This window comes from Cibotium barometz, chromosome 40 (genome assembly GCF_041138505.1).
Source record: "Cibotium barometz isolate CiBa-2024 chromosome 40, ASM4113850v1, whole genome shotgun sequence".
In the NCBI taxonomy this organism is placed as follows: Eukaryota; Viridiplantae; Streptophyta; class Polypodiopsida; order Cyatheales; family Cibotiaceae; genus Cibotium; species Cibotium barometz.
The window spans coordinates 16,165,640-16,177,571 of NC_141085.1; the positions used below are offsets into that span (position 1 = coordinate 16,165,640).

An 11,932-nucleotide genomic window follows, 5' to 3' on the forward strand; every position below is an offset into this window, starting at 1 on the left:
GAAGGTACAGGAATGGACACATGTTTGGTACAGCCTTGCTACTAATTGGGCAGGGGACAGGGAATCCATGACAGAGATGGATAGTACCCTTGGAAGGTAGAGAGGGTTTGTACAGATGTGTCGACTGTATGATATGCTGTGCTGTGATACTCTTTTGAGAGACAGTTTGGGAGTCTGTGTTGTGATGCAGAAGCACTGGATGTGTCAGGGTGTGATGCTGTTCATAGTGTGAGAGGCTATGGATGGTTGTGGTAGCCTTGATCATGGGAGAAAGCTTCTGTATGCAGACTCAATGTGAGAAGAGTCTTTCGATGTGAACATTGGCTGGACTTGTTTGTGGATGCCGTGTGGACAAGAAGCCAGATGCAGGTTCTTTGCAGGCTTCAGGAGTTCTACTGGGACGGCTGAATTACCAGCCTTATATTGTAATCAAAGCTCTTAAAATCAATTAAAGAAATACCGCAAGGGGCGCCACTGCGATTTGGGGCCAATCGGTGTCCGTGTACTATTTGCAGGAGCACTCTAGCTCCCCCTGTTTGTTTTCCTTTTCTAGGTCCTCAATGGTGTTGAAGTGTTTTATGTGCAAGTGTTTGTTCCACCGCCCTTTGTTTTCTGAAGGCCGGTTTACATTCTCCATCACGGGTTCTTTGATGAAAAAGCACATACTATCTAAAAAAAACAGCAGCATGCATAAACAAAACAACAAGCTTCTTGAACACATACCTTTCTTCGACCTCATCTTCTCTACCTACCGACTTGCTCGTTCACGAGGCACGCTCTCATACCACTGTCAAAACCCCAAAGGATCTCCTCGTGGAACGCTCCTGGTACGAGACTCGAAACCTGCAAACAAACAAAACAAACAAGAGGGGGGTGCAGGCCTGACTCACCTCCCAACCATGACAGCCGTGGGCAAGTCCACAGTCTTGGCTGTCCCCACCGAGCCACGAGCTGAGCTAACTAGGTTGACGTACCGACCAATCTCCACCTCGCGACTACTTGGGTGCCCGCCTGTTAGTCTATCCCTAACTCAGCTCGCCAATCAGCCTGCCTATCTCCAAGCTTCCCCAAACCTCGAAGCTAGTCTTGCGTGCGTGTAGCACACGGTAGATACACACTGTGCACATGACATTCCCTGCCTAAGGAAGGCCAATTCAGTCATTCATCTCATATTTTCACAAAGAGTGGACGTGTTCCAAGGGCCAGGACACCCAAGGGAGTGCTCCTACCAAGGTGAACATTGCAGGTCAAGATTTCATTCTTTATTATTAGATTTTCATCATTCTAATAAAGCAAATACACCATTCGTGGTGGGGGACCTATAGAGGGTATATGGGACCCAATAATTAGAGGGTATTTTGGACCTAATACTGGTATCACCCCTTCAGCATATAGAGATGCATTAGTAGCCCTAGTACTCCATCCACACCCTCTCGTTTGTACACCACCATTGAGTCCCCTATGGTCGTGTTGTCATACTTGTACATTTTATTCTCACTCCACATTTTCCTCTTGATGACTGGAGGAACATCATTGTACTACTTGGTTGTCTTATAGGCCCAATTTTGGCCTTTTGCAGACGTTAATATCTCTCTCTCTCTCTCTCTCTCTCTCTCTCTCTCTCTCTCTCTCTATATATATATATATATATATATATATATATATATATTTTCTGCACATCTACTTCAGTTCTGTGTGTTATATTCGTCGTGAAAGATTGCTGAATTCTAAGCATTGAAGTTACCGATTCGACCACGAAGCTTCCGCATGTTACATTGGTATCAGAGCCTTCTTCAAGTGTGAAGAATCAGCCAGAAAAAAGAGAAAGAATTTTTTGTTCTCACTTGTGTGGTTGGTTTCTAGACTCTGGTGGACCACCCCCTTTCGGTGTAACTCCTGTCCCTCGAAGGACAGTTAGTTTCCAGCCTGTGGAAGCCTCCAGAAGTTTCTCACAGCACAGTGGATGATCAGATTGCGCTTGAGAAAGGAAGTGCATTTTCCTGCTATGGCGAGCTATGATGAAGAGAGAGACTGACAACCTTGGAACCAAAGTGCACCAGGCAGGTCTTCTAGGGCATTAGGCATGAGTGTACTGGAGTTGTTCCAACAGATGATGTGAGCAATCGCAGAATAGGATACCAAATTGGAAGAGCAGAAGGCATAGATCTTGGCCCTAGAAGAGCACACCCGTTCTCCAGCTCCTCTTTTTCCGTCTCCTCCTCCCTCTCCTTTTGTTTTCCAGATTCCAGATCCTCTACAAAATGACTCTTTTGAAGGGTCGCGACCGCAGTCAAGTTCTATGCTTGAGTTGCAGATGCATGCATTGGATGCCACGTGGACATATATGAACAAGAAGGTGCAAGACTTGGAGTGGAAAACCAGTCCCATGTGAGCCCAGTCCGGGAGGACGAGTCAGCCAGGGTTCCACTCTATGCGTTCAAGGTCAGGTGTGCTTTGTCCTGCACATGAGGCAGTGCCAGTCTGTGTTGCGAGTCTCCCTGTGGAACGATGTCAGATGTTCTGTGTATTTGGTTTGCAATTGGATGCCAGACCTCTGTAGGCATGTAGGTTTGCATGTAGAGAAGGGGCCACCCCATAGGGCTACCCCATATTAGAGTCCATAACTCTTGCATTGGGCATGGGGAAGGTATAGAACCAACCCCAAGGGGCCAGGAGGGCCCATGCTATGTGCACCAGCCATGGCTTGGGCTGAAAGGGCTATCGGCCAGCCCTAGAGTCTGTGGCTAGGCAGCTGACAGGGCACCAAGCCCTTTGCTGCCTGTCCGCCAGGTGTGGGACAGCCCACATAGGCTGCCCAGCATCTAGCCGCCTTACTTGGGGTGGCCAGGCCTTGCATAGTGTGAAAACACTAGATTTATTAGCATTTAATGCCTTTTTATCAAGTTGTGAGGATTTGCTGCATGTAGAACTGGCCGACTGGATGCAGTAGAGGGTATGTAAACCCAATGCTGGAATTTAGTCATTCATCTCATATTTTCACAAAGGGTGGACGTGTTCCAAGAGCCAGGGCAGTCAAGGGAGTGCTCCTACCAAGGTGAACATTGCAGGTCAAGATTTCAGTCTTTATTTTCAGATTTTCATCATTCTAATAAAGCAAATACACCATTCGTAGTGGGGGCCTTAGAGAGGGTATTTGGGACCCAATACTGTGTCCTCTTCTCTCTCTCTCTCTCTCTCTCTCTCTCTCTCTCTTTCTCTCTCTCTCTATTTTCTGCACATCTACTGCTATTTTGTGCATTATATTCATGGTGAAAGATTGATGAATTCTGAGCATTGAAGTTATTGATTCGACCATGAAGTTGATTCGACCATGAAGTTGCCGCATGTTACAGATCCTTTCGAGGTGATTAGCGATGCTAGTAACGTTGCCATTGGAGCTGTTTTATAGCAAGATGGTAGGCCAATGGCTTATTATAGTCGCAAATTGAATAACGTCGAAAAGTACTATTCGATGTATGACAAAGAGCTCTTGGAGGTGATGACCGCTCTTAAGCATTGGAAGCAATTCCTTTACGGGAGGGACTTCACAGTGAAGACAGATCACCGGGCACTTAAATGGTTGCAGACTGTGCCCAATGCCCAATGGAGTGACATACAGTCCAGGTGGAGTTAGTTGTTCCAACAATTTGGGAGAATGATTGAATACGTCCCGGGTAGAAATAACCTTGTTGTCGATGCTCTTAGTCGAAAGGACAGAAATTCAAGGCAAAGACTTAAACAGCATGAAGGCACAGTATCTGGATTCAAAAGAGTTTGGGACTCAATATCAGTTGGTCCTCGATTCCACTACAGTATACGGGATGGTTTATTGTTTTTCAAGAACCATCTTTGTGTACTCAAAGAAAAGCGCCAAATCCTTCTCCATGATGTCCATGATTCTCTTGTTGGGGGTCATAGGGGTATCAACAGTACCTTGGAGACGTTAGAGAGGTCATTCTATTGGCCTAAGATGCGATGGGATGTCTACCAACATGTCCAGTCATGCCAGATATGTTAAAAAGTGAAACTTTCTCATACCAAACAGGCAGGGTTACTTCAGCCTTTACCTATTCCTGAGGGATCCTTTCATGACATCAATATGAGCTTCGTAGGTCCTCTTCCCACCTCAGCTGGATCTAGAAACACAGTGTATGACAATCGTTGACAGATTCAATAAGTTTTGCATGCTCATTCCATGTAAGCAGACAGCCATAGCCGAGGACATAACTCACTTGTTCATCCGGTTTTGGTACCCCATTGGTTGTTTGCCACGGACTATCACATCAGATAGAGATCCAAAGTTTACGTTCCATTTTTGGAGAGCATTGTTTGACAATTTTGGGACTAAATTGCAGTTGGCCAGCGCATTCCATTCTCAAACAGATGGCCAAACAAAAATATACAATCAATTGGCCTTTGACGTTCTCAAATCATACTGCCATGACGAGCAGTCGAAATGGGAACAATATCTTCCTTTGGTTCAGGCAATCCTAAACGATACTCACTCATCGAGTATTGGCCGGACGTCGTATGAGGCAGCATTTGGTCGTCGGTTCTCATCTCTTTTGACGAGACATGTATCACACCTCTTGAGGCCAATAAAGCCACCGAGACATTCTCGGAAATCATGGAGTCAGTTAAGGAGCGCCTTGCCGAAGCTCAAGAAGTATACACCCAGCAAGCCAACAAATCCAAGCGAGATGTCAACTTTAAGAAAGGGGATTGGGTATATATCCGCATCATGAAACAACCGCTAAAGCAAGTGGGCAAGCGTTGTCCCAAACTATCATTATGAAGTTTTGGCCCATTTTAAGTCATTCAAAAGTTAAGTGATGTCTCTTAAAGTTGCCGGAAAGTTGAACTCTGCACAATGACTTTCATGTTTCTTGGTTGAAGCCATATGTCGGTCTAGCATTGCAGGATATATCGGAAGAGCATCAACCAGATATGATAGACGAAGCTGAAGTCATAGCGCTAGAGCAAATTCTCCTCCACATATGGAAGCATGGTTCTGGTCGAAGAATACGACAATTCTACATGAAGTTTAAAGACCGCGGAACCCATGAAGCAGTTTGGCTGGATGAAGAGTTCTTTCAGTACCCCCGAGTTGTTGGCGGACTACTTAGAAGTCCTAAACCTGTTGCCAAGCTAAGCAGGAGGGAATGTCACGTGACACACTGCCATGATCATCAGTGCAACATTTGTACAGAAGTAGCACCTTTTTTTAGGAATATTTGTCCTACGTCGTGACCCCATTGTGAGCCCTCAGCCTAGGGACAGTCAGGCATGAGTGACGTAGGCCAGTCTCTGAGCTTTAGAGGTCAATCAATTGTCAGTCCTCTTAACCCACTTGGAGAATTCATCATACACGAGCATATAGATGTTTGCCATAGCCTTAGATGCATGTGTAGGCATGTTTAGGTTCATTGCACATAGAAAGGGCCAGCCCTAAGGCCAACCTCAAGGCAGCCCAACTTGGGCTAGCCTTGCAAGGGGCATCCAAGCCCTTGCCAAGTAGTTGGTCAGCCCATGTGGCTTAGGGGACCAGTTGGCCAGCACCTGACTAGCCCCACAAGCAGCCAACTGGACATATTACCACAGCCCTCTAAGGCAGCCGACTGCAGCCTGGAGGCAGTATAAAAGCATGGCCTCAGTCCCACTTCAGTCATTCAGGTAATTCAGCAAAGTGCAGAAGCTTACAGCATCCAGTCGACTCCAGGGCCCATGCTATTCAAGGAAGCTCCTCTTCACATTCAGCCAGCATATGTGCAGTCCTACAACTATCTGGACTTGCATCAATGGCTAGAAGAGTCTTCAGCAGAGCCTCGGACTAGGTGGATACTCAGCTGACGTACGGTCATCCTCGTCGTTGCGTTGGGCATTCATATTGCTTGTTTCTCAAGCATTGTACAGCATTCTCCAAAGAATAATATAAGCAAATACTCCTGCTTGTTTACAGGGGGGCCCTTCAGTGGGTATTGGGACCCAATACTGTGTGTCTTCTACAGTCTCATTCTCTTCTCTCTCTCTCTATTCTCTAAATTGGATGCTAAATATTCTCACCACATAAAGGTATAAAGAAGACCCTGTTGTGCGTTATCACGATCAAGCTCTATGCATGTAACATAGCCCCTCAAAATCTGCAATGAGTACAATACCATCGGCATATAAAAGGATGGAAACAAGCATACCTCCTAGAGAAGCTCCTCCGCCTCCGGCTCTGTCAATGAAGTCTGAGATCTCATCTACGTATAGTCCAAAGAGGGTCGGAGAAAGTGGGCATCCTCGTTTCACTCCGATGGTGCTAGAGACCTTAGAGAGTCCTCCTAGGCATCTCACCCTGTGAATAATTGACTCATATAAGGCAATGATAGCCTAGATCATGTCAGACGGGACCCCGAGATGCTGTAAAGTGCTGTAGGAGACCGGCCGAGGCACTGTATCAAAAGCTTTGTGAAGTTCAGAAAGTAATAGTATAGTCGGTGACCATCTGCCTTGGCCTGCTTGATGATAGCCTGAAGTGTGATCCCACATGGAGATGGTACTCCTGAATCTTGCTTGCCTTGGTGGAGTGTATCCCTTTCTCTGCTAGTGTGCTGAGCTTAGACTCCATAGAGCTTGGCCAAGATATGGCCGATCATGGTGGTTCTGTAGTTATTATGATCCATGGGGTCTCCCGCCGTATGGATAGGCGCAATAGTGAGTGATGACTAGGTGGGGGGAAAGCCCTCTGAGAGGGCCCTACTAAACATATGGGCTAGGAGGGGTGCCAGGGTGTCGTCTACATAAGAGAGGTGCTCAGCCATAAGTCCCTCGTGAGCCTGTGTGATCGGCGAGTCTGAAGCTTGTGTATAGCCTTCACCACCATGTCTCCTGTGAAGGTGGATGTGGGAGGGGGGTTTGGTGGGGTATGTGGTATAATGAGTGTGCATACGAGTGCCAGATGTGGATGGGGGCGGGTAAGCGTCGTTCCCAGATCCTACACCAAGCCGCCTCAGAATTCCTGCTGAGGAAGAGAGTTGGTATAAGTCCTTGTACTGTTTACGACAATGTGCTCATTTCTTGCAGGCGAGTAACGTACCGGTGAGAGAGAGAGAGAGAGAGAGAGAGTAGTGCATAACAATAGAGATTCAGTACCACTTTATGCTCTTTTAATTTTTTATGACATTCACTTATCAAGTTGCTATTATCATGGTGTCAACTCACAAAATTGCTCATTATTTTGTTGCAGGAATGGACACTTTGATCAGTCATACGTCTTTGTGTAGATATTGTCAGCCCTATGAGGGTTTGTTGTATTATGATATGAAATCATGTAAAAAATATGATATTGGTCCAAATAGACAGACCAAGATGTTTTTGTAATATTAAAAGGTGGCACACTTTTGCATCGTACTGGTCTTGATGGTATGCCTATCTTGCTACCATAAGGGAAACTCATGTAGATTGTCTCAATCATAGTGCCTACAGGACACTCAAATCTATTGTAGACTTCACTACAATGACATGAAGAATATGTGAACATGGAACCAATCAAAATAACTTTATCATGTGAAGCTTCTGTTTAAAGCTTGCCAATCACTTCTGATACAATGTTGAATCAAGCTGGTGAGATGTCTAGCCGCTTTTTGTGCGCAGGTATTTTAGGTTGAATGCAAAAGTAAATGAGTCATGGCTGTTGAGTCATATATTGTCATAAAATAATGAATCACAAAGTGGGCGGCACATGTGTGGCCTTTAATCTCCTATGCTGTTTCCTTCCAACGAGGATGCACAAAATGCCCCAAAGCCTGCCAAGGCCAAGGTGCTCATGTGATAGTATGAACGATCAATCAAGCCTATAGAGTTTCTATTTTCCAAACTACATAAGGTATGGAGGGTAAGAGTGGATAGCTTTTCTACTTTGATTTGCTGATAAAAACAAGCCATTGTTTTACTAGTCTTAAAGGGGGGAGGTGCTGAAGGTTGCTTCAAAAAGGGTCACCATGGCAATCATTGACGTATGTTTTACTAATAGGATGAAACACATATCCTATTAGTCACATACTTGCTTCAGCATAGAGACACTATACCACATTCCACAATGCTTGAGCCATAATTGATTCATAGATGCACATTTTGTCCTAAATTCAAAGCCATGTTCTATTGTTCATCTAACTTCTATTTATGTGGGCTTTCTAAGTGAGCCACCCCAAAAACTATGAACTAGTCCACCTCGGGCTTAGTTTGTGCTTGTGTTTGTTGTTGTGTTGATCTCTACCCTTGAGTTGTGCCAATCTCTATGATGGGGTGTTGTGGCCCCCTTAACTCTCCACCACTAGATATTGTCATATGTGGGCCAAGAAGAATTTGTGTGTGATCTTGGCATATTAGTCCAGTTAATTTTCTTATGGAGCCAAATTTATTAAACATCAAATGTTAAAATATAACATTTAAATTGTAGTAATGGTGCTTTACTATATGTATGCATACAATGTGGCAGAAAACCTTATTGGAAAAAGAAAAATTATCTTCACAATATTGTAGGATTGCATGATTGCTGTAAATGCGAGACACAATGAATAAGGGCCATCCGATCGATGTACCCAAAAAAGTATAAAAAAAAGCAGTATAAGGAGCATCATAGTGCTAGAGAGAACTTAAAAAATTTAATCGTTCAAACTTGTGCTTCTTGTTGCTCTTGTATTAGGATTCTTATTTAGCCATTAATCCCATTTTTAAGGTGTGCTTATCAATGTTAGATGCTTTTCTTTTTGTGTTGTTTTGTAACTTCTACACACTTGACTATTACCCAAAATTGTGTGAATGAATCTCAAATTCCTAAATATATCAACATGATTGATTATAAGAACTAAAGATCTAGAAGAAAGATTGAGTTGAAGAATTAGTAAAAACCACTTGAGGGAGAATCGAAACTCTCTTATTAGTAGAGCCTTATGCCTCAATAGCCTATCATGTTGATAACATCAATAACCAGAGTGTCCACTTATCATGATCCTTAGTGCAAAGTGACTTGCTTTAATGCCACCAAACAACTTGAGTGGTTAACTATAGTCTACCAGCCAATTAACTCTTATTACTAGAGTATAGTCTACCAGCCAATCAACTCTTATTACTTGAGTGGTTAAATGTAGTCTTCTAGCTAATCAAATCTTATTATCATTTTGTCTTAGGGCAAGTAGACAATTGCATAATGAGTCACTAGTACTCTACTAATATCTTCTCATCAGATCATTGGTCCTCCTAAGGGCATCTTGCCTAGCTTCCTCAAAGACTATTGGAAGCGATTGTGGGATAGCTTCCGTCCTTGAAAGGTCACTTTGCTCCTTTAGGGAAGGTGGCTCATAGGAGCTTAGATTGGCATGTGGCTAGACATTGGTGGTAGTTGCATCCACCGTAGTGCATGATATGAAGCCACCTGCAGGAGTCACAACGATATTACCTTTGGGTTTGTCCCAAAGTGTAGCAGGTGGCTCACATGAGTTTAACAATTGGCACGTGGCTAGCCATTGGCAGTTGTCCAGACTGTAGTGCATGAGAGATGCATCCATCTGAAGGAGTCAAGGTTATTAACTTTGCACTAGGCCCAAATCGTAGAACAGGTATGGTAGATGATTCTTTTACTATTCACCAATACCTCTCGCATCATCACTTGGGGGTCAACCACTTGTTGGGTGATAGAGTCAGGGCCCACCCTCCGCTATGAGAAGACATCTGATGGCTAGGCCCTTAGGCTCACACATTGTAGGATAGAGTCTATCGCCACCCTCGACTCTCTTGTAGAGGCATGGTCCTTGGCATTTGTTAGAAATGGGAGATCATTAGTATAGCGGCATGGCCCATTTGGCAGTCACGATGCAATGAGACCATTGAGGGCACCCTCAATCCCCCTAGCGGAGTCCATCCATGCCATATGGAGAGATATCATTCATACCCTCCGTGGCTAGTGCGGGAAGTTATTGGGAGGTTTGAACTACATGCGAAAACGTCGAGCGACTTTCCTATGCATGTGGCAATAGGGTCCCTTCCTCTCGAACAGTGCTTGAGATCTTGCTTGGCACTACAGGCGCACTAGTTTGGCTTCCCCCCACCCTCAACTCCCTTGTACGAGGTAGTTCCCTTCGAGAGCGGCCAGCCATGGAGGGGACTATTCTCCACTGTGTTTCGTCCTCCTTTAGAGGTTGTGTGTTTGGTTTTCATATAACTAATAGAAGGATCTTTTTCATAGCAAAAAATACTATTCTCCGCTGTGTTTTGTCCTCCTTTAGAGGTTTTGTGTTTGTATTTTAGCCTACTACTGGATGGGTTTTCATATAACTAATAGAAGGATCTTTTTCACAGTAAAAAATATCTTCTCATCACACTAATGTGTTGAGATATCGAGCTCAACTAGTGCTATGACGACATTGATGACCCGCCTGGGTGATAGCCACTGGCATGGTTAGTGAGACTATGGGTGATATGCGGCCAGTGGGATAACAGGCTGCTGTGTGACAACCATTTTGGATTACTAGAGAGACTGGCATAGTTATAGCGCTAGCTTATTTGGTCGGGTTCACATTATGGACCGACCCTTGTATGTTATAGTAGTTGAGTACTAACCCATATAGTGTGTACGCTTATCTTTATGTTATGCTGGTTGAGTAGTAGAGAAGAAGAAAATTCAGCTATCCATCTCTCTCTTGTGTGTGTGTGTGTGTGTGTGTGTTTGCTTGCTAGGGTTTGAAGCTCTCCTTCTCCCCCGCATTCTCTTTATGGTATCAGAGCTTGGTTCGTGTGAGAGCTAAGGAGGCAAGCAAGAGGCAAGAACAAGAAAGGAAGGAAGTGGTACCACACGGGTAAGAGCACCATCATCTCTTTCCCCTTCTTGGTTTAGGTACAACACCCCCTTAGTAGCTTTGGGAGTTACATATCTCCGATTGAGGAGATGTCTTCACATGGGAGTAGGTACTGGGCAGGTATACAATCTTATTGGACTTAGTTTTTTCAGCCAGATTCGCATTTCAGGCGTGTTACAGGCCTTGTTTCGTCACTGCAAGGTATTTTTGGCAGTTTTCTGGAAGTTCTGGCAGAGAACTGTTTCTGCTTGAAATCTAGTTGTTGCAATGCAGCAGTGCATTTTGGAAGTACAGATAGGGTTCGCACATGTATTGTTGATACTGGGTGTATGTACATGTACGCTGGTCACATTTGGTGACACAGGCTGTGTTGAAGTACCGTTGTTGAGCAGCAGTTCCAGGAGATATTGCTGTATTACAGGGTGCATACAGAAGTTGTTTGTTTGTAGGTTATTTGATTGCTGTAGGAAAACATGTCTGACGGAATTAATCAGATTGTTAGTGTGAAGCTGGATAAGAATAACTTCCACGCCTGGAAGTTCAAAATGACCAATTTCCTAATGGGTAAAGGATTTTGGGATTATGTAGAAGGAGACAATGAGGAGCCTCCAGAGTTATTCGAGGAGAATGCCACTCCTACAGATATAAAGGCATACAAGGATTTGAATCAGGGTGTAAGAAAAGTCTTGTACTGGCTTTCAATTAGTGTCTAAGATAGGACACATACATGATGCAAACACTCCAGCAGTTACGTGGTAGAATATGGTTCAGATATTCCAGACTAACACAAAGGTAAGGAAGTTGCAGTTAAAGCAAGAGTTGCATACTATGGAAAAGAAAAGCATGTCCATCAATGAATATGCCTTAAAGATCAGGACATTGTTTAATCCCTTGGGTCTATCAATGTATCAGTGGAGAATGATGATTTGGTGAGTGTCTGTCTGAATGGGCTTGGAAAAGAGTACAAGCCATTAAAGACCTCCATTGCAGTTAGGGAGAATATTCCCAACTTTCGGGACATGATATCTATATTGGTCATAGAAGAAAAGACTTTAGGTGAGGATTCTCTTCACAAAGCAAGAACACATTGGAAC

At 44.2% G+C, this 11,932-nt stretch overlaps 1 protein-coding gene across 9 annotated transcripts in view; it reads left to right on the forward strand.

The window, feature by feature from the left end:
* Positions 1 to 7,600, forward strand: part of LOC147615247 (gamma-glutamyl hydrolase 1-like) — a 125,375-nt gene extending 117,775 nt beyond the window's left edge. For all 9 annotated transcript variants that reach the window (XM_086779308.1, XM_086779310.1, XM_086779311.1 and 6 more), the window contains one exon: positions 7,232 to 7,600. Coding sequence is in view for 3 of the 9 variants with exons in the window: in XM_086779306.1 (XP_086635432.1) it covers positions 7,232 to 7,268 (37 nt within the window). In the remaining 6 variants the exon portion in view is untranslated. The remainder of the gene's footprint in view (positions 1 to 7,231) is intronic.
* Positions 7,601 to 11,932: the final 4,332 nt, after the last annotated feature.